The 21,900-nt window shown below is 53.0% G+C and overlaps 1 protein-coding gene across 1 annotated transcript in view; it reads left to right on the forward strand.

Annotated features, from left to right (window-relative positions):
- The window catches only part of LRRC75A (leucine rich repeat containing 75A), a 43,481-nt gene that overhangs the window by 9,057 nt on the left and 12,524 nt on the right, over nucleotides 1–21,900 (forward strand). Inside the window, exon 2 of the mRNA XM_045778164.2 lies at nucleotides 20,129–20,257. Within this exon, the coding sequence (XP_045634120.1) occupies nucleotides 20,129–20,257 (129 nt within the window). The remainder of the gene's footprint in view (nucleotides 1–20,128; nucleotides 20,258–21,900) is intronic.

Below are 21,900 nucleotides of genomic sequence, written 5' to 3' on the forward strand. Positions count from 1 at the left end.
GGTAAATGGTCAGACTGCAACTGTCCATCCCACTGTCCCGGAGGCCTGCACCCATAGCTGGGATACCGGACCAGGGCGGACATTCCCCTGCTGAACGCCAGCCTGCCTCGCCCTGCCCAGCCCTGTCCGTCCTGACAGTGTCACCACCCACTCACTGCCTGACTCTGCTCCCCTTCCCACCCCAGACCCCGCTCAGGCCCGCCACCCTGCGAGATGTCCTCCTTCACGCCTGCCAGGACCCAGGTGTTGATTCAAACTCCAGTGTCATACAGTAAACTCAGTGTGACTCTGATGGATTTGCCGAGATTGGTTTATATTCTCTCCTCTTTTTTAAAGATTTTATTTATTTATTTGACAGAGAGAGAGAGAGCACAGCAAGGGGGAGCGGCAGGCAGAGGGAGAGGGAGAAGCAGCCCCTCCACTGAACAGGGAGCCCAACCCGGGGCTTGATCCCAGGACCCTGGGATCATGACCTGAGCCGAAGGCAGTTGCTGAACTGACCTGGCCAGCCAGGCGCCCCAGGTTTATAATCTCTTACTTAGGGCTCCTGATGGCCTTCCCATGGGGCTGTCTCTTTCTCCCTGGGTAGGTGAGAGAGTGAGAGAAACAGGCTACAGAGGAAGAAGCATGGGAGGGGCTCTGGGCCCACCTGGCACCAGGCGCAGGGCCAGGCTGCTGGCCTTCTAACGGGCCACCTGACCATCTTGCCTACTGTGGTCCCGTTGGCTTACTCCTGGCTATGATGCTGGGTCCCGGCCACCAGAGAACAGGAAGGGCTGGGGTTTGAATGTCCTTAGAGAATCAAGGGGCTTGGGTCTGCCCCTTCCCCCTCCCTGGAGGACTTGGACAGAGAGAAAGGGGTTCCTGTGGTTCCTCTGCTCCTGGCAGCCTAAGGAAAGCAAGGACTTTGTTGGTGTGGAGGCCATTCAGTGAATCCAGGGGACCCAGGGACGCCTCATCACCTTGCAAGATGTAGGGCATCTCCTTGCCCATACAGTTCCTTTGTGAGAGGTAGAGGACACCCCCTGGTTGGCAGAGCCAGAGTGAAATCTTGGTGAGTTCAGCCCCACCGGGACACCTTTGTGCAGTACACGCCCTGCACAGCTGTACTCGGCAGCCTTGGCGAAAGTGCACAAAAGTTCAATCTTTATCAGCTGAGGCCAGTCAGGAGCCTCACCCCTTTCCCATTCATGTCCTCAAAACAGCCTTCCCAAATCACCTAAGGCAGGGAGTAGTAAAGTGTCAGCCAGCATGTGATTTCTGACTCTGAGCCAGATGCTCGCCCTCTTCTTCCTAAACTGGGGAGTTAGAGCGGTTGGGCATCTTCTATAAGGTTCCGGCTCAACACTCCTGCCTCTCAAAGCGTGTCAGACAGAATCAAAAACATCCTGATGCAGGGGCATCACGGTGTCCTTCCTGGCTGGGCTCCCAGGGGCTCTGGCCCCTCCTGTGTCCCAGGGATCCAGGAATTCCCCTCCAGTTTCCCAGACTGTTTCCGTGCCTCCCCTAGTTCTAGGGGAAATAAGGCCTGGATGCCTCCCATCCCCTGTAAATATCCCCCACATCTCCCCATAAAAGAATTCCATCTGATGTAGTTTGTCCTAGGATGTGCCGGTCTTCTGAACTTTTTATTATTCTCGACTGCACTTATATCTTCCACTTCCTTCCAGAGTTGTGGAGTTTTGTGGTGGATACACTTTGAGGCAGGATCCTTGCCCTTGGGGTTTCCAGACTGCTGGTAGCCCAGAGACCATTGGCAGTGTGGGGGGCTACAGTTCCTGGATATGGAAACTCAGACACAAAAAAGGTTATGGGACACCTGGGTGGTTTAGTCAATTAAGCATCTGCCTTTGCCTCAGGTGATGGTCCCCAGGTCCTGGGGTCCTGGGATCAAGTCCCCCATCGGGCTCCCGGGAGCCTGCTTCTCCCTCTGCCCCTCCCCCTGCTCATGCTCTCTCTCTGACAAATAAATAAATAAAATCTTAAGGGGAAAAAAAAAAAGGTCCCAAGGTACCTGTTCCAAGAATTCCCATCTCTCCGGAATTCACCTGCTGGTAGAGAATCCACCACGCAGGGCGAGAAGAACAGAAATGTTTTTGGTCTATGACGTACCTCAAAGAGAGGCTGGTGCATGAGCGAGGACCCAAAAGTGGGCATTCTGGGGGCGATGGGGAGAACAGGGAAGGGGGAGGGGGCCATGCCCGAAAAGGAGAGGGGTGTTGGGATGGAAGTAGAGAGGCTGTTCTAGAAACTAGCGAGGGGCCGGCCAGGAAGCCCAGAGGAGCAAGAGAAGGGGTGCAGCACAGGGCTCCCAGGTGTCCCGCCTGGGCCACGGTCTGGAGGGAAAAGGTCCACCAAGGGAAATCCTGTGGGCAGAACGCAGGGATGTAGGATGGAAAGAGAGGCCTTGGACCCTGCTGGAGAGCTCTGAGCCCGCGCAGGGCCTGCGGCTCTGGGCCTCTCCCCTCCACCCGCTCCCCTCCCTCTCATGGTCCCAGGAAGCCGTGGACAAACTCAGTGACCTCCCAGAAACCATGCCAAGGCCCCTCCTTCCTTTTCAGCCTCTAAGTCCCACGGATTCCTTCTTGCTACTGCTGGTTGAGGCCCTGTTCCTTCCGTCCACCCTGAGGACCAGGGCCTCAGGCCAGGGAAGATTCTGTGTGGCTGGGGCCCCAGCTGGGGGAGCCACCGAGAGCACAGCGGTGGCTCCCTTCCCCAGGCCAGCGTCTGTCCTCCCCTCTGCCGGGGGGAATGACGTGCAGCTCCTTAGTGACAGGCCCTCGAAGTCACCGATTCTGAATGGAAAGTTTTTGGGAGAATTGGCTGATGCATTGGCTGATCGTGGAGGTGAAGGAAGGCCTCACACTGGGCCCTGGACCCTAGGGGATCTCCTCCTCCTCTCTCTGCGCCACTTCCTGCTTGGAGTTGGGAGCGAGCTGGATTCAGGCTGGACCCCTTCTCCAGCGTGACTCATCTCTGCTCAACCAGATTCTTGGAGGCTTTGCCTGGGCCTTGGCTCTGACCTAGAGACTTAAAGTGGTAGAGACCCTTAGTTTGTCGTGGTGGTTACTTTTACGTGTCAGCTTGGCCAGGCCATGGTACCCAGTGTTGGTCAAACAAGAGTCTAGATGTCACCACAAACGGGTTTTTAGATGAGATTAATAGACTTTGAGTAAGGCAGATGGCTCTCCAGAATGTGGGTGGGCCTTATCCAATCAGTTGAAGACCTTGAGAGACAAGGTGGGAAGGAATTCTGCCTCCAGATTGCCTTCAGACTCAAGACCGCAACGTCAGCTGTTTCCTGGGTCCTCAGCATGCCAGCCTCCCCTACAGACTTCAGATTTGCCAGATCCCACAATCACGTGAGGCAATGCCTTCTCTCTCTCTCTCACATACGCACACATACACACACACACCTTTATTGGTTCTGTTTCTCTGGAGAACCCTAATACCTTTGTCCTCTATGGGTTGGTGCTAAAGAGAAGAAGTTAGAAACTTCAAGGGACTCTGAGGCCCTCCCATCCCTGCAACTCATTCACTGTATGAGACAACCCTCCAATCCTCAGCTTCTCACTCTGAGAAATGGGCTGTTTCTGGGAAGGCTGTCCTACTTGGGAAGCAGGATGGTAGGAGCCAGAAGGAGGGTCTGAGTCGTGCCTCCACCTCTTTGTCATTGCCTGCGGTTCCTTTGACAGTGGACCAGAACGTTCATCTCAAACTGACAAAATTGACCGCAGAGAGGGACAAATGCATTCACCGGAAAGCATAAACAACCCAGGCAGACTGTTTCCCAAGCAGAAAGATCAGGAAGGCACTGGGACGATGACAAAGTGCCGAGAATTCTGGAATGTAGAAAAGCTAGGGGCCCTGGGGGACCCTCTGGCCCCAGGCTTCCTGCAGAATCCCAGCCCCACAAGATATGGGGAAGTGGGGAGGGGCTCGGAAACTAAGTTTGGGAATTAGTGCAAATGCCACCTGCCTTTCAGAGAGTAAAGCTCAGTAGCTCACACGTTCCTCAGACAGGAGAAAGGAAATGGCTATTTGTTGAATTCCTGGTGTTCCAAACCTCTGGGGGCCAGGGCCCCCTTCCGCTCTCTCCTACTTTCTGCTCCCTCTTCTGGAAGTGCAGTTGTCCTTTGTAGGAGAGCTTGCTGCCCGGTGCAGGGGATGACTCGCCGGAACCACACAGTGACTTAGGGTCTAACCCAGGACACGGACCTGCGGTGCCTCCTGTCCTACCCTGAGCAGAGTCTAGGTGGAGATGTGACCAGGGGGGAGCAGACCAAACCCATTTCAGGCCTGCTACACCTCCCAGCTGACTATATTTTTCTAAAGAAAAAGTATCTTTTTAAAATTGTTTTGAAGATTTTATTTATTCCTTTAGAGAATGTGAGCAGGGGGAGGGGCAGAGGGACAGAGAGAGGGGGAAGCAGACTCCCCACTGAGCTCGGAGCTTGACCAGGGGCTCGATCTCACAACCCCGAGATCATGACCTGAACTGAAACCAAGAGCCAGACTTAACTGACTGAGCCACCCAGGCACCCCCAGAAAAAGTATCCTTTCCCTATTTATGTGTTGCTACTGCTGTTTCTTGGATTTTAATTAAATCACACTTGGCAACAGCCAGGCATCTGTTTCCACGGCCCTGTTTCATGCAGAGGGTCATTTTGAAAGACTTCGAAGTTAAAACACAAACACGCAGCCGGGAAACCCCTCACCAGGGGAAGGTCCGCCCAGCCCCTGCATCCCGGTGGGGAGGGCGGACGCAGCCGGACCACTGGTCAAGGTTAAGGAGGGCCAGCCGGCCAGGATGCTGGATTTCAAAACCCTGCAAGGGCCAGGTGGCCAAGGAGGAGCAGAAGAGTCACCAGCCACCCCTGCAGGGACCAGAGAACCCACTCCTTGCCCCTTGGCCCTCAGCCAGGCGGGCAAGCTGGGCAGGGAGCATGCGCGTGCATACGCACACACCACATACAGAGACGCACACACATGCATACACACCACATCTACACACGTACATGTGTACACACACAACACACCACAGACGTATACACATTCCACGTGCATATACACGTATCACATACACGTACACACACATACACATATGTACATACAAACAGACTCAGCCTGGATGCTTGGGTTTTCTCAATTACTACTTAAAATATTGAAGTGGAAATTTTAAAGCCTGCCACGATTTTATGTTTAACTTACAAATAGCATTTTTCTGGGACACCTGAGCGGCTCAGTCGTTAAGCGTCTGCCTTCGGCTCAGGGCGTGATCCCGGCGTTCTGGGATCGAGTCCCGCATCGGGCTCCCTGCTCAGTGAGGAGCCTGCTTCTCTCTCTCCCTCTGCCCCTCCCGGCTGCTTGTGCTCACTCTGGTGCTCTCTGTCTCAGATAAATAAATAAATAAATAAATAAATAAATAAATAAATAAATAAATAAATAAAATCTCTAAAAAAACCAAATACCATTATTCTGATGAATCTAGTAGATTTAAACCGCTGTATGTAAGGGTGTGGGACTTATAACTTCAGTAAGTCCATTTCTTTAGATATATCTTAGTGATGTTACTGATTTAACACATTAAGCTTTCTTTTTTTTTTTTTTTCTTAAGTTTATGCACAGCCTTCCTTAAAAGCAGGACTTGTCCCAAGTTCCTAAGCGGTTCTTAAAATTTAACAGATTAAGGTTAGGAACAGGGCACGTATTAAGTTCTCTTGAACATTCTGTTTTAAGTAGGCTCCCCGTCCAACGTGGGGCTCGAGTTTACAACCCCCAGATCAAGAGTCGCACACTTGGGGCGCCTGGGTGGCTCAGTCGTAAAGCATCTGCCTTCGGCTCAGGGCGTGATCCCAGAGTCCTGGGCTCGAGCCCCGCATCAGGCTCCTCTGCTGGGAGCCTGCTTCTTCCTCTCCCACCCCCGCTGCTTGGGTTCCCTCTCTCGCTGCCTGGCTGTCTCTGTGTCAAATAAATAAATAAAATCTTAAAAAAAAAAAAAAAAAAAACACAAAAAAACAGTTGCACACTCCACCGACTGAGCCAGCCAGGTGCCCCAGAGATGGAGTTTTTCGTGTTTTGCAGTGTTTTTTTGTTGTTTTTGAGTAGGCCCTACACCCAAAGTGGGGCTTGAACTCGGTACTCTTGGAACCCCGAGATCAAGAGTCACATGCTCTCCGACTGAGCCCGCCAGGCGCCCCATAAGCTTTTCGAAACTGTCCCAAACTCGGCCAGGTCCTCGCTGAGCGTTCTGCTGGAAATCAGAAGCCTGAAGTCCCATTACTCATGGGTACATGGTAAATTGGAATCGCCAGGCTAATCTGTTAGGGGCTCTCGTGTATCTAATCCTTCTAAATATTGCAAATGTGTCAGATACGAGATGTGTACATACCTAAGGTTATCTGCTCGTGATTCACTCCCGTATCGGTTTAATTCAGCCCTTTCTGGGTGAAGGACACTTTGTTGCCACGGAAACGGTTTTCCCCCTGGGAGCACAGGAGCCCGGGGTCTGGTTGCTGGGGCCGAAACACTTCAAGTGCCACCAGCAGGGGGTGGTCTGAGCCCCCTTGTTCCCTCTTTCTCCAGCGTCCTCCCCCAGCCCAGCCCCAAACCCCAGCTCCTCCACTCTCTTGGATTGTACCTGTTGTTTCCTATAGTCTATCTTGTAGATTCTGCTTCACAGATTCTGAGTTTTTTCCCCATTCTTCCTGCCCTTGGGGCCCCACCTCTCGCAGCTATTCCTGGCAGCCTCTTGAATGGCGCACACTGTCATACCCTTGGCCCCTTGGCTCCTGGATTTCACGGGGGGGGGGGGGGGCTGGTGGTCAAGCTAATGACAAGAGTCACAGGGAGCCAGAGGGAAGATTCCTTAATGGTTACCTTCCCTCAGGGCAGAAATCCTGCTATAGCAGTGCTGACTGATTATCTCTCTGCTTACATACCTCCAATGACTGTGAGCTCACCACTGTGGGTTTTTTTTTTCAATTATTGTGGTAAAGCATACATAACGTAAAATTCACCATTTTAGGGGCGCCTGGCTGGCTTAGTTGGCAGAGCATGTGACTCTTGATCTCGGGGTGGTGGGTTCGAGCCCCACGTTGGGTGTACAGATAACTTAGAAATAAAATCTTTTTTAAAAAATCACTTCTTTTTTTAAAAGATTTCATTTATTTATTTAACAGAGAGAGAGACAGCCAGCGAGAGAGGGAACACAGGCAGGGGGAGTGGGAGAGGAAGAAGCAGGCTCCCAGCGGAAGAGCCTGATGTGGGGCTCGATCCCAGGACTCTGGGATCACGCCCTGAGCCAAAGGCAGACGCTTAACGACTGAGCCCCCCAGGCGCCTCCCAAAAATCACTACTTTTAAATGTTCTTTCTCACATGGAGCAGGGAATCATCCCAGTGCAGGTAGTCCTACAGGGAGCATCTCTGACCAGCCAGTCCCACCTCGGGAAGCAGACAGCAAAGAGTGTGTCAGGGATACACACACCCAGAGAGGACCCAGGGCTGGTAGAAATAGGAAGTTGATTTCTGGGCACATGGTTCTGGGTTGCCCACAGCTGTGCTCCAGGCAGGGCTGGGTGAGGGGAGGGGTCCCAGCCCACTTGCCCTCCTTGGCACATCCCCTGGGGAAAAATGCCCCCTTGGTTTTGAATTGGGTGTATTAGTTTCCCGGGGCTGTCATAACAAAGGATCACCAACTTGGTAGCTTAGAACAACGGAACAACTCGGTGGCTTATTCTCTCACTGCTCTGAAGGTCAGAAGTCCAACGTCAAGACGTTGGCAGGGCCGGGCTCCCTCCTAAGGCTGTACAGGCGATTTCATGGTTTGCCTCTTCCAGCCCCTGGCGGTTAGGACTGCCTCACTCCAGTCTCTGCCTCTGCCTTCCTGTCACCTTCCTCTCTGTGACTCTTACAAGGACACCTGTCGTTGGATTTAGGGCCCACCTGAATAACCCCGGCTGATCTCATCTTGAGACCCGTGACTTAAGCACATCCGAAAGGACCCTTTTTTCATGTGAGCTAGCATTCGCAGGCTGCAGGGACTGGGAACGGGGACGTGTCTTCTTGGGAACCACCGTTGGGACAATGCATCCTCCATCACTTTCTCACACTCGGTGTGGACACCCACCCCAGGGGCCCCTTCCGTTCCCTGGGGCGCTTTTAAGACCCCTTCCTGCTTCCTCAGAGACTCTTGTCTTCCCTCAGCCAGCCGCCTGAAGTCTGCACCAGGCCCCCTCCCTGGCTCGGGAGAGCTTCTGGCTCCTCTCCCCCGCGGTTTCCTGGGGCCGCATTTCCCGAAGGGCACCTGATAGCTGCCTTCTCTCCCCTGGGAATCCCCTGGAAGGCCAGCCAGAATGTCATGGGGGAGGGCCCACGGAGGAGTTGGTTCAGCCGGGGAGGCCAGTATTCCCCGGACCCTGCCCATCCCCTCCCTCAGAAGGGGCTGCCTATGATGTTCTGGAGAGCCAGGGGGGTGGGGGGTGCCTGGCAAAGAGAAGCCAGTTCTGCTTCCTGCTTGCCCTCTGGACTCTAATTAATCTCCTTCTGGTGGACTGTGTTTGATTACAACCTCATTAAGCAGCTTTGCACATTCGGGCTCTGGTGGTTTCAATATTGAAGCTGTCTACCTTGGCTGGTTAATATTCAGGGCTTGCAGCCGGCCTCCCTCTCCTACTCTGTTGTCGCAGACGCGGTGGAGTCATGCCTGGAGGGGAGAGACAGAGGCAAGCTAATTTCCCGTGGGGCCTTCCTTCTGGGAATGGGTTTAGAACCTCCATTTAAAAGGGAAGGGGGTGGCCGTGGTTTAAAATAGCGTGCGCCTGGCAGCCTCCTGTGTGGCTTCCCCCAGCCTTCCCCTAAAATACCTAAGAAGACATGCCAAAAAAAAAAAAAAAAAAGATGAAAAACGCTGAAAACAGAGACAGGTGGACAGTCTGGGAGGAACCTCCTCTCGCTCTGAGACAGACAGAGCTGGCCCCCAGCTTCCCATCAGGAATCTGGGGCCTCCCAAAGGAGGGAAGCCCCTTTCTTCCTCAGTCTGAGGATTTCATGAATCAGGAAGTCAGGCAGAGGCCCCTTTCCCACTCAAGCCGTGATTTGGGGGCAGAAAGAGTGGTGCTTACAGCCTCCCCGCGGCACACCCCTCCCCTGCACCCAGGAGGCATGGGCGGGGGGGGGGGGGGGGGGGGGGGGGGGCTGGGTCGCCACCGGAAGTGCAATATGGCCAGCGGGCTGGGAAAGTGCTGGGACTCAGACACCACTGTGGATTTTCACAGACTCCCCTCGGAGGCCCAGGCTGTGGGGGTGGGGGAAGATGTCCCTTCCCAAGGTCAGAGTGACATTGGCTCAGCGTCCAAGGCTGGGCCCTGAGCTGGCTTCCTCAGCAAGCCAGAGCCTGAAAAGGTGGACTGGACTCTTACCCAGGAAGCGGCCATGGGACAAGGTCAAGATTCCGGTTATCAGTTCCAGTGTGTGGGTGCAGTTTTCCACCAACAGACAGTCCTCAGACACCAGCTGGCTGGGTGCTGTGCCACTCAACTCTTTTCTGACACTGTCTACCTGGAGAGAGCATCAGATCCCACAGGGTGAGGGCTTGGTCCTACAAGATAGCCCCCCATCCCCACTTAAGATGCCATTTGAAAGTCCGGATTGTCACCTGTGCTTCTGACCCATGGACTATAGGTTGAAGGTTCCCCTAATCCTCTCCTGGGGTTCAATTAACTTGCTAGCGCCACTCATATCTGGGAAAACAGTTTACTTACTAGATGACCGTGTATTACAAAGGATTTAGCTCAGGAAGGGACCATAGGGCAGGGGATGGGGAGGGAGTCGGAGCTTTGGGGCTGAGCATGCCATTCTCCCCCATATGTCTTTGGGTTCCAACCCTGCAAGCTCTCCAAACCCCATCTGAGGTTTTCATGGAGGCTTCATTACGCAGTCATGATTGATTAAATCATTGGCTGTTGGCGACTGCCTCAACCTCCAGCCCGTCCCCTCCCCGGAGGAGGGGGGACTGAAAGTCACAACCCTCTAACCACAGCAACCAGCCCCCTTCACTAGGTGATCCAGGGGCTTTCCAAAAGTCACCTCATTAACATGACAAAAGACACTGTCACTTCCATCACTTAGGAAATTTCAAGGATTTTAAGAGCTCTGTGCCAGAAATGGGGACAAAGACCAAATATATATTTCTTATTATAAATCACAGTGTCACACGAGGCAGATGATAGACGCGGGTCTCACTAGATTGCGCCTCCTTCAAGGGTGAGCAAGTGAGGGGAAAAAAAAAAATCCTGGGTGTAGGATACATAAATGGTATGGAAGGTGAACCTTGACCTCCGAAAAGGATCTACACCGCACGATCTGGAAGAAATGAACTTGGTGGGAAAAGAACAAAATGCCACCAAAAGAGGCCAAGCTGAGATGGAAAAAAACAAGAGCGTGAGATGGAAAGCGAGATTAATGAGAAAAATAAGAATTGCTGGGATGTGAAATCCTAGCCCACTTGCGGTCCTTACTGGAGGCAGTGGAAGCCAAGCCTGGTGCTACGGAACAGGGGCTCAAGGCCAAGGACAAGGAAGGCAAACTTGAGACCCTCTGTGAGAGTGTATTGTGGAAAGGGGTGCCTGGCTGGCTCAGTCCGGAGAGCGTGTGACTCTTGATCTCGGGGTTGTGGGTTCGAGCCCCACACTCGGTGAGGAGATTACTTAGAAATAGAATCCTTAAAAAAATAAATAAACGATGAAATCAGAAGACGCTGGGAGCCAATGTTGGTTTTCCTGATGAAGAGACAGGCTGAGAAAAGGTTCTTGTTTGGAGATGGAAAGATGGACAGTGGACACACAGCAGTAGAAACTTTTAATAACCGAGTGTGATAGGGAAAAAAAGTGGCCAGATGTGCCTGTCCCCTTCTCCTGATGCCGCCTCCTATCTCTGGAAGACGTCTGTGTTTGTCTTCCTGGGTCTTTTCTTAAATTGTTGCAAAACACACAGAGCATAAAAAGTACCATCTTAACCATTTTTACAGGTCAGTGTCGTTGAGTGCATTCACATAGTTGTATGATCTGTCTCCGGAACTCTTGTCATCTTGCAAAGCTGAAACTCCGTACCCATTAAACACGAACTCCCCATTCCTTGTCCCCACAGCCCCTGGGAGCCACCATCCTACTTTCTGTCTCCGTGAATTTGGTGGCTCTTGGAACCTCGTATAAGTGGGACTATCCCTTTGTGACTGATGTATTTCACTTAGCATGATGTCCTCAAGGTTTATCCATGCTGTGGCATATATGGGATGTCATTCCCTTTTGTGACTGAAGAAGACTCCATTGTATGTGTCAACCACACTTGGCTTCTCCATTCATCTGTGGGTGGGCACTTGGGTTCTTTCCACCTTTCGGCGGTTGTGAATAATGCTGCTATGAACACAGATGTGCAAATATTGGCTTGAGTCCCTGCTTTCGGTTCTTTGGGGGCATATATGGTAATTCTATTTTTAATTTTTTGAGGAAGTGCCATACTGTTTTCCACAGTGACTGTACCATTTTACATTCTCATCAGCAAGCACGAGGGTTCCAATTTCCTCCCATCTTTGCTAACACTTGGTATTTTCCAGTTGGCGAGGGGGGTGATCTAAGATCTGGATCAACCAGAGATGTTGATTTGTATCAGGAAGGGGAGGGCCGGGTGCTGAGAGGGTTGGCAGCTTGAAGATGTGACGCTGAGGGGCAGGTGGGGTCAGGGGAGAGATACTGGGAAGGGATTTTTGGAGTTTTGAGGGGTATCACGAAGGGAGGCCCCTTTGGTGACTTTGAGAGATTGTTACAAAGACATCAGTGAAGGGCACCTGGGTGGCTCTGTTGGTTAAGCGTCTGCCTTCGGCTCAGGTCATGATCCCGGAGTCCCAGGATCGATCCCCATATTGGGCTCCCTGCTCGGCAGGGAATCTGCTTCTCCCTCTGCCGCTCTCATGTTCTCCCTCACTCTCTTTCTCTCTCAAATAAATAAATAAAATATTAAAATAAAATAAAGACATCAATGGCTTTGCAGGTCCCCCTGTATGTTGAACTGGTGTTCCCAGGAAAGGGACAGTGTGCTGGGGCTGTCTAGGAGAGGCAGCTAAAGGTTCGTGGCAGAACCATCCTGTGGACCTTGGGCAGAAAAAGCAGCGAAAGACAAACATCGGGTGACTCAGAGTCATTCGTGGCGCTGAATCCCAAGGGCGGCCAAGTGATGAGTAGTGACTGTGGCATTATCCAGCCAGATTGTCTGCAGGTGTGATTTCAATATAAAAAAGTTTTCGGGGACATCTGGGTGGCTCAGTTAGTTAAGCATCTGCCTTCTGCTCAGGTCATGATCGCAGGGTTCTGGGATCGAGCCCTGCATGGGGCTCCTTGCTTAGCAGGGAATCTGCTTCTCCCTCTCCCGCTCCCCCTGCTTGTGCTCTCTCTCTCTGACAAATAAAGAAATAAAATATTTTTAAAACATTTTTTTTTTTTGGATAGGCTAGAGCTCAGAAAACAACCCCCCCTCCCGTATTCCGAGGGGAAAACTCCTCCAAGCCCTGCAAGAACACAAAGGATGGATATGAGTCCAGTCATGGGGAAGTACTGAAGACAGGTAGCAAACACTCCAGCTCGGTCCCCAAATCCGTTTCCAAACCTGAATGCAGAATGCCAAATCTTATTGTCAACAGAGTAGTTTTAACATTTAAAAAGAAAAAATGGAAGAGCAGAAATTGGATCTCCAGCTATACCCCCAAAGACCAAGCAGGGGTGGAGCTGGCGGGCTGGTAAGTTGAAATTCCCAGTGACCCTCCTCCCTCCCAGCCCCACAGCGCCAGTCCTCCAGAGCCATTCATCACTAGGTTGAGAGTCTGGAGCCAGATCCTTGAACTGAATGTCGCTCCTTCTCCCAGACACCAGCCATGGGCATGTGAAAGCGTCCCTCTCCTGGACCCCTCAGCGTCAGCCCTCAAAGCTGCACCCACACAGAGAGCCTCACCAAGGGGTCAGGGTAACTCGAGAAAGAAGGAAATCTTGCTATGTACAGAGTAGGAGTTTTCCCTAGGACCCAGAGGGAGGGCCTTGGGCAGATAAACCCTTTTCAAAGGCTCCCCAGCATCTAACCTGGCTCCCCAGCCCTCAGGTTAGCCCATTTCTCCCAGAGCACCCCGATATTCTAACCCTGAAGTTCTCAAATTCCTTTCGGTATCAGGATTCCTTTATACTCTCTGTTTTAATTTCTTTTTAAAACTGAGGGGTGCTTGGCTGGATCAGTCAGAAAAGCATGCGACTCTTGATCTCCAGGTCACGAGTTCGAGCCCCACATTGGAGTAGAGATTAAATAAACAAACCTTAAAAAAAAACAAAACCAAAACCCTGAGATATAATTGATATTGTGTTATTTCATATATAATTATTGTGTTTATCATTGAAATACAATGTATGAAATTGAGATGTCATTGTCACTGTGTAAGTTTCAGATGTACAACTTGGCTTTGATACATTGATGTTACGGTATGGTTGCCTTCGCAAACACCTCTGGGCATCACATACTTGTCATTTCTTCTAGCGGTGGGAACAATTAAGATCTAGTCTCTCAGCGAGGTTCATGTTCGTAATAGTTTTGTTGTCTCCAATCACGGTACTGTGTATTAGATCCCCAGGACTTTTTTTTTTTTTTTTTAAGATTTTATTTATTTATTTGATAGAGAAAGCAAGAAAGAGCATGAGCAGGGGCTGGGGAGAGGGAGAAGCAGGCTCCTCAAGGAGCAGGGAGCCCAATGCGGGAGTCAATCCCAGGACCCCGGGATCATAACCGATCCCAGGACCCTGGGATCATGACCTGAGCCGAAGGCAGACACTTCACCGACTGAACCACCCAGGCGTCCCTTCCCAGGACTTATGTATCTACTAGTTGCTAGTATGTACCCTTAAACCACATCTCCCATGCACCCACCCCCAGCCCCTGGTCACCACCTTTCTACTCTGTGTTTCTCAGTTTGGTCCTTTCTAGAGTCCACATACTAAGTGAGATCATCCAGTATTTGTCTTTCTCTGTCTGACTTTTCTCACGTTGCATAATGCCCTCAGGGTCCATCCATGTTGTCGCAAATGGCAGGATTTCCTTTTTTCTCACGGCTGAATAGTATTGCATGTTATGTACCGCATCTTCTTTGTCCGTTCATCCGTGGACAGACACTTGGTTGCTTCCGCCCCTTGGCTATTGGGAATAATGCTGCAGTGAACATGGGAGTGCGTATTAGCTCTCCGGTGGCCCGTTTTCATTTTCGTTGGGTATATATCCAGAAGTGGGATTGCTGGACTGCATGGTAGTTCTATTTTTAATGTTTTGAGGAAACTTTGTGCTCTTTAAAATTATTGAGGACCTCAAAGAGAGATTTTCTCTATGTGGCTTATATCTAGTGGACGCTAGCTACTATATGAGAAATCGAAACAAAGCTGTGTTAAAGATTTATGTATTCATTTTGGGGCGCCTGTCTGGCTCAGTCGGTAGAACATTCGAGTCTTGATCTCGGGGTCGTGAGTTCAAGCCCTACGTTGGGCGTAGAGCTCACTTAAAAAAATTTTTATTTATTCATTCTTTTAAAATAAATAATCTCGCATGTGAAAGAAACTTTCACAAAAATAACTACATTTTCCAAAAGAAAAACATTTTTTTCCCCCTGAAAGAAAAGCCTTTTAGTGAGGAGTGTGACACTGTTTCACACTTTTGCGAATCTCTTTAATGTGCGGCTTGAACAGAAGACAGTGGGATGCTCATACCTGCCCTTTCCGCAGTGGGTCTCTGGCTCTGGGCTGTTTCGGTTGAAGTCTGCAAAGAACAAAGAAAATCTAGGTCGCGCAGATAGGTCATGGGTAAAGAGGAGCTCGCAGGGCCCCTGAAAGGGACTAGAGACCACACTTCGAAAAATGCCAATCTAAAGCTGATCTATATGGGTCTCTGCTCACTTTTTGGAAAGCTATACCCCTAACCTCAAGCCCATCGTCTCCCCTCCCTCTGGAGCGAGTCCTTAAACCTGGTTCTTCACGCTCAAGTAACACGGGGACCCCACTTACACGGGGTGGAGTGGGCTGGCCCCCTCCGTTCCCTGCGGGTGGCACTGTCCAAGGAAAGTTGCCTCCAGCAGAGACCCAGACACGGGGTCTGATGATCCCAGGTTTTCTGATGAGGAGAAACCCTACACGCAGAGTTCCCAGCGATGGTGCTGCTTAGACCATATTGAGGAAGTGCTTTCCTCGTGCGGCCTGGTACTTTGCAAAGCGGACCAGCCCCTCCAAGGCCAAAGCCGTGCCCAGGGTGGCCTGGAGGAGCTCCGTGGATGCAGTGGGCACTGCTCACCTGCCCCCCTGCTTTAGCCCTTCCTGGGAGCCAGGGCAGACTGGTGTTGGAGGTCCCTGTTGGACAGCATTAAGTGGGGCCATCTGGAGGCAAAGTTGTGACACAGTTGTCCCCAGTAAATTCGCCTTGGGGAGAGGGGTGGGGAGGCCACCTGGGAGGCTGGAAGTGCCCCGAGGTCCTCAGGACCCGTGAAATATCCTAGAGCAGGACAAGCATTCGTGGGCCTAGGTGGGGTCAGAACAAAGAAATACGGCAGCGGCATTCGGAGGCCGGTTTTCCCTATTACAGCTTCTCGGTACCTCCAGCCCTGGGACCTTCGGGAGCCCCACCCCGGCTGGAATTCACAGGGAGGGTGGTGGCCTGACTCACAGCCACCCAAAGTGCAGTGAGCAGGGCCACGTCTGCCTTCCTGGGGGGGACCCTCCTCCCCATCCCCCTCCTTCCTGCTCCCCGCCTGCCCCCACCCCCAAGCAACAGCTGAATGAACCCTGACAACAGCAGCCCGGGGAGCTGGAGACACTGTCACCAGGCCCAGCCCCCAGAGTGACCACGAGGACAGGAGGACAGGGAGCAGGGGCTCTGGGAAGAACATTCTGCGTCTTCCCAGACCTGCCCCCCTAGCCTCTGGGGCTCACAACGAGGCTTTTCTTGGTCCTGTCCAGATGGAAGGGCCTCTACCGGCCTGGAGAGGAGGGGAATGGGAAGACAGGGCAGGGCTGGTAAGAGGGCAAGAGCCCAAGCAGTCAGCCAGGCCAGCGTTTTCAAACCTCGCTTTGGCCACAGAACTACTTTTGGGGGTTGTTTTGTTTTGTTGGGTTTTTTGTTTTTTGTTTCTGTTTTTGTTTTTTTAACCAAAGTGTAGCCAGCAGAGCTGCTCTGTCGAGAGCTGGGCCCAAAGCCCTGCGGACTCTTCTGGCTTCTCTCGTGTTTGCCATCAGCCCCAAGATCTTGAAAACACAGTTTGGTAACTACGAGTGTGGTTCATCGGCCCATTTCACAGATGGGTCAACAGAGCCCAGGAGGGAAGAAGTCTCTTGCCCACCGACTGACAGCGTGTCGGGGACTGGGTGGAACTGGAATGTGGTGCTTTCTGGAGGAGCCCTCAGGGACAGGGAGCAGAGACAACTGTAACAGGAGACCAGCATGGGATGGGGTGCACGCTGAGCACTGGGGTACACGGGGGCACGGTGGGGGAGGCAGAAGCTGGTGTTCAGGCAACAGCTCACAGAGGGGCAGCCCAGCGTGCGGGACAGACAGGAAAGGAAAGACAAACCTACCTTCTTTCCTTCTCCCGTGACCACAAATCCAGCCTCTGATCATGGCAGTCACCACCCCTCCATTTCCATCCATGGGACCCTGCCCTTCCCTTACCTCCCCACCCCAGGAAAGGGGAGCCTCAGCCCTGTGACACATGGGACTTCTAAGACCCTAGAACAGAGGCCCTTTGACGCCCCTCCTTCCTACATTCCCAGCCTCTTCCTGCCATAGGGAGGGTGGGCCGCACTTCTGCACATTCCTGAGAGTTTGTGTTCTGAGATCCCACGGGTCCGGGCCCTGCTGACCATGAGGCCTAACTCCCAGGTTTTCCAGAGAGGGAGGTCGTGGCTTTTGTCACATTCTCAAATGTGTCTGTGGTCCAAAAAAGGTCAGGAACCTCTGCGTGAGGAGAGGAGGGGTCTTGCAGAGGGGAGGGGAGGGAGGGAAGGACTGTGGGGTGGGGAGAGCTGTGTCAGTGATATTCTCTCCTGCTGGAGGCTTAACGTGTTACTTGGTTTTATTTCTCTCACCTACCTGTGGTGGGGGGTCACTGGCTCCATTTTACAGATGAGGAAACTGAGACTCAGTGACCTGAGCTAGCTTGCCCAGGACGCAGCCGTCCTTTAGTTCCACAAAGGCCTTCAGCTTGGGAACCGGGCAAAGCCGGCACTTTAGAAGCCTCCCTTTGCCAGCATCCACACGAGACCTTGAGCCCCCGCATCTAGGTCCCCAGGAAATTATTTCAGCAGCCAGAGAACCCGACACAGGGTTTCTTGCCTCTGAGGGTCATTCCTGCTGAATGGAAAACAAGGCCCCCAAGACTGACCCTTGGTGTCCATTCCTTTCTAACAAGGAGGAGGGAGCAAAGTGTCCCTACCGTGGCAGGTAGGACCAGGCCGGAGGGCAGGTGCAGCAAGTCTCCTCACCGGGGCAGACGGCATGGCGCCCAGGCCCCTCCCGATCCCCCCAGCAAAGACCCTTTCTTTCTTCGGCCTTAGAAATGTCACCTGGGGCGCCTGGGTGACACAGCGGTTAAGCGCCTGCCTTCAGCTCCGGGCGTGATCCCGGCGTTCTGGGATTGAGCCGCACATCAGGCTCTTCCGCTGTGAGCCTGCTTCTTCCTCTCCCACTCCCCCTGCTTGTGTTCCCTCTCTCACTGGCTGTCTCTACCTCTGTCAAATAAATAAAATCTTTAAAAAAAAAAAAAAAAGAAATGTCAGCCACCAAACCTCAGGGCAGCATCTCTACCCTCCAGCCCACCTCCTGCCCCCCTCACTCCAGTGCTAAATCAGACAGAGCAATCCCAAAACGGCCCCCCGGCTGAGGCATAGGCCCACCCCACCATTCCTGAAATTCTTCTTTAAAACACCTTTATTGGGGCACCTGGGTGGCTCAGTTGTTAAGCGTCTGCCTTTGGCTCAGGTCGTGATCCCAGGGTCCTGGGATCGAGCCCCTAGCCCCATATCACATCTGCTCTCTCTTAAATAAATAAAAATAAAATATTTTTTAAAAGTTTAAAAATAGGGGCACCTGGGTGGCTCAGTCGGTTAAACGTCTGCCTTCAGCTCAGGTCATGGTCCCAGGGTCCTGGGATCAAGTCCCACATCGGGCTCCCCGCTCAGCAAGGAGCCTGCTTCTCCCTCTCCCTCTGCTGCTCCCCCTGCTTGTGCTCTCTCTCTGTCAAATTAATAAATATTTTTTTAAAATAAAATAAAAATAAAAACATCTGTATTATATGTGATTTTTTTCTTTCACTGTTATTGGGCTATAAGTGAGTTAGAACACTGTTAAGTTTAAGGTCCGCAGCATAATGGTTGACTTACCCACGCTGTGAAATGATGACCACAATAAGTTAACATCTTCACCTCGTGTACTTGGGGGGCGGGGAAAAAAAAACATGGTTTTTTTTTTTGCGATGAGAACTTTTAGGACGTGTGCTGTCTTCGCATCTTTCAAATCTACTACACCGCAGTGTTAACTGTAGTCCTCGTGTCGTACGTTCCATTCCTGAAATCCTGGGCCTTAGTTTCTCCATCTGTAAATTGGGCATCATGATGCCCAGTCTACTTGCCTTACAGGGATTTCTGAGAACCACACAGGGAAAGTGTTTGGGAAACTTCAGGATTCCCCACCGACATGACAGGGAGCCAACCCCTGCTGGGACTCACCCATCAGCCACACATGTCGCGTCCCCGGGGTGCTGGATCCTGGCCACCCAGGCTGGGACCCTTCCTCTGGGCTGCGCTGGGGCAGCTCCGTGTGCAGCTTGGGTGCCTTGGGGCCCGGAGGGTGAGGGCAGCAAAAGTAGGTCGTCCTTGCTTTCCCTGCCCACGCTCAGTGGCTGCCTTGGTCCTCAGGGTGGGTGGGGGGCAGGAATGTTATTCCTATCATGGCCTGATCTGGGTCATGCGCCAAGCTGGGGACAGGAACCACAGCTCCCACCCGAGGACAACAGAACCAGGGGAGAGGTGTCTGAGAAAGGACACAGTGTTTACCCATGTTCTTTCACATCTGGAGGGTATAAAGTTTATTCCAACCCTGTAGGGTGGAAAACCATGTTTCTTTGCTTCTCTAAAGCGATTAATGCTGTTTCAGCTTGACCTGGTGGGGAATTCAAGCTTTGGTCATGTTTGGGGAGCCTGCTTTTTCCCTAGGGTTGTGCGAGAATCTTGGGGGGTCTTATACAGTCCAGAACGTTTGGAGTAGGGCCCCTAATCCACACTGCTGGGTCCTTCTCCACACTGGTGACTGTTCTTGACCAAGTCTGTGGGGTCCCTTGCTAGTGGGCTGGGGGTGTCTGCAGAAGCTCCCAGCTGGGGTGCTCAGTGTGTGGTGCCCCCCAAACCCTTGTCCCTCCTCAGGCTGGGGGAACCTACCCCATTCAGGGCCCCTTTCCCCCATCCTCCCTCCCACTTGATATCCTTTCTAAGGGAGCCCTGGTGGGGTTTTCTTCTAGGTGCCTGGCAGCTTTTCCTTTCAATCCCATAATCTAGAACGCCCGCCCCCTCTAAGGCAAAGGAACACTGAGGTTGGGTCATCTACAGAAGGAACAGTAAAAATGACCTCAGAAGCATGAAAAAAAACAAGTAAATATCAGTAGATAGGACCCATCAGAGACCAGGGATTTACGATGCATGCCGTTTCCAAGGTTTGCTCTATGTGGAAAAGCAGCCTCTAGTACATGGCCAGCCTGCCTTTGGCTTCGTCCTGGGCTGGGGGTGGGGTGGGGGGAGGTCTTCATCCAGACGTTGGAGGGCCTGGAAGACATGCCCGCACTGGGAGGGCCGTCTCTACAGGAGTTTTCCTGGCCCTCTGGGGGAGGTTCTGAGCTGCTTTCTTGCAGCTGGGAAATCTTTTTGAAGCTGGGAGGGGGGAAGGTCTCCTCCCTGGCCAGGCGGCTGGAGGCGGGGGCGCTAAACCACCTCCAGGGGGCTGTTCTGGGCATGTTGGGTGGGACTCAAGGGTAGGGCCGGGCCGCCCCTGACCTCTGGGCGTCCTTCACTCTTGCAGGACCTGGGCATGGAGTCGACCTCCCTGGACGACGTTCTGTACCGCTACGCCAGCTTCAGGAACCTGGTGGACCCCATCACACATGACCTCATCATCAGCCTGGCCCGCTACATTCACTGCCCCAAGCCGGTAGGGGAGGGAGCCGGCCACCTCTGGGGGTGTGAGGCGGGCGCCTTTCCCGCCAGAGCAGCTCGGTGTCCGGGGAGGGCTGGTCGATACTGCCCAGGGCCCAAGGAGGACAGGCCAGTGGGGACTGAGGTGCCCGCCCCGTCCTAAGTAAGGTCCAGCATCCATGGCGGGGGACTGCACATGGGCACTATCAGCCCAGGTTTTGTTTGCCCCCCCGGGGGTATTAAATCTGGACTCATTGCCCACATTTAAAACTCAGACTATTTCACACATTCTCCGTATTCGCTGCCCTTGAACAATGGGACGCTCCAGCAAGCCCTCATTTCTGTGGGACTGGAGCTGAGTCGCCACCCCTGCAATGTGGGGGCAGGACTGCCCTGTACGGTTGTGTGTGTTGTACCTTGCACAAAGACAGGCAGACGCCGAGGTGGCAGGAGACAGGTCAGATCCAGCCCTCTCTCCGCCACCAAGTCACAGGAGCAAGGCTGTGTCCATCTAGACGTGGACTTTTTCCTATGTGCACAAGGGCCCCACGTAAATCCAGCAGTGACCCCGCGTGGTGCTCTCCAGAGTGCCTCAGCCCCCAGCACTCCCAATGGCCTTCCTCTCCGAGGCTGAATGTCCTTTTACACCCACCCACTTTGCTCATGCCCACGTCTGCCTGGCCTCCAGAGCTGAGAAGGAAAAGCTCCGTGGGCAGGCGCTGCTTAGCCAACTTCCGGATGGGAGGGCCTGCCCCCCTTCCTTGCGGGGTCCTGAGCCAGCTTACCCAGAGCTGCCCATCGTGATCCTGGCAGGGAAGGGGAGGGCCCGTGGGGGGAAGCTCCCCTCGGGAGCGTTTCTCTCCCATCCCGCCATTTCCAGCAGCTTCCAAAAGAAGGGCTTCCTCTTTGATGGCCAGGAAGCCAGAGCAGGACCCAGGAGAGCCTGAGGGAAGCTTCTGCTTGCAGAGTAGGACTGAGGATAAGAGGGAGGAGGTAGTGGTCAAATGCACCCCTCCCTCGGCCCGAGTGCGGACATGAGCACGCAGCAGCATTGCTCAGGAGCTGAGCCTCCATCCGAGCCTTAGTCTAGGGCCTTCTCTCTGGCTCCTGGGGCCGGCTGTCACCAAGGCTCTGAGGTGAGGAGCGAGCTCTGAAGGGCTGGGGGCCAGTCGGGGGCAGGTGTGGGGTAGGGGAAGGTTGGGGCTGGCGGTGGGATGCAGCAGAAAGCAGGGATGTGGGGCTCAAATAGGGGATGGTAGGAAAAAGCGGGTGGTGAGGGTTGGCAGACGGGGAGCCTCACGGCCTGGGGAAGAGGGGCTGGCGCCAGGAGCCACAGGCGAGCCAGCTCAGCTTGGAATCACCTTCAGTACTCATCCAGATTCTACCTTGCTCAGCCCGGGGACGCTGCTAGCAGGGTCTGTCCAAGGCCTTGCAGGGGCCAGACCGCTCTGCCTTTTCTGGAACATGACTTCAGATGCCCACAGGTGACGGGCTGACAGATCACTTGAAGGGCACTTGAAGCAGCTCCAAAGGAGAGATGTTATTTTTGTGCCCATTTTAGAGTTGAGGAAGACCAGATTCAGGTAATGAAGCCATCTGATAAAGGGTACGGCGCAGGTGTGACGTGGGGCCGGTTCCAGGCAGAGTGCTCCCAGTGCT

Source organism: Ursus americanus, chromosome 14 (assembly GCF_024610735.1).
Source record: "Ursus americanus isolate L20-20 chromosome 14, mUrsAme1.1.p, whole genome shotgun sequence".
Classification (NCBI taxonomy): domain Eukaryota; kingdom Metazoa; phylum Chordata; class Mammalia; order Carnivora; family Ursidae; genus Ursus; species Ursus americanus.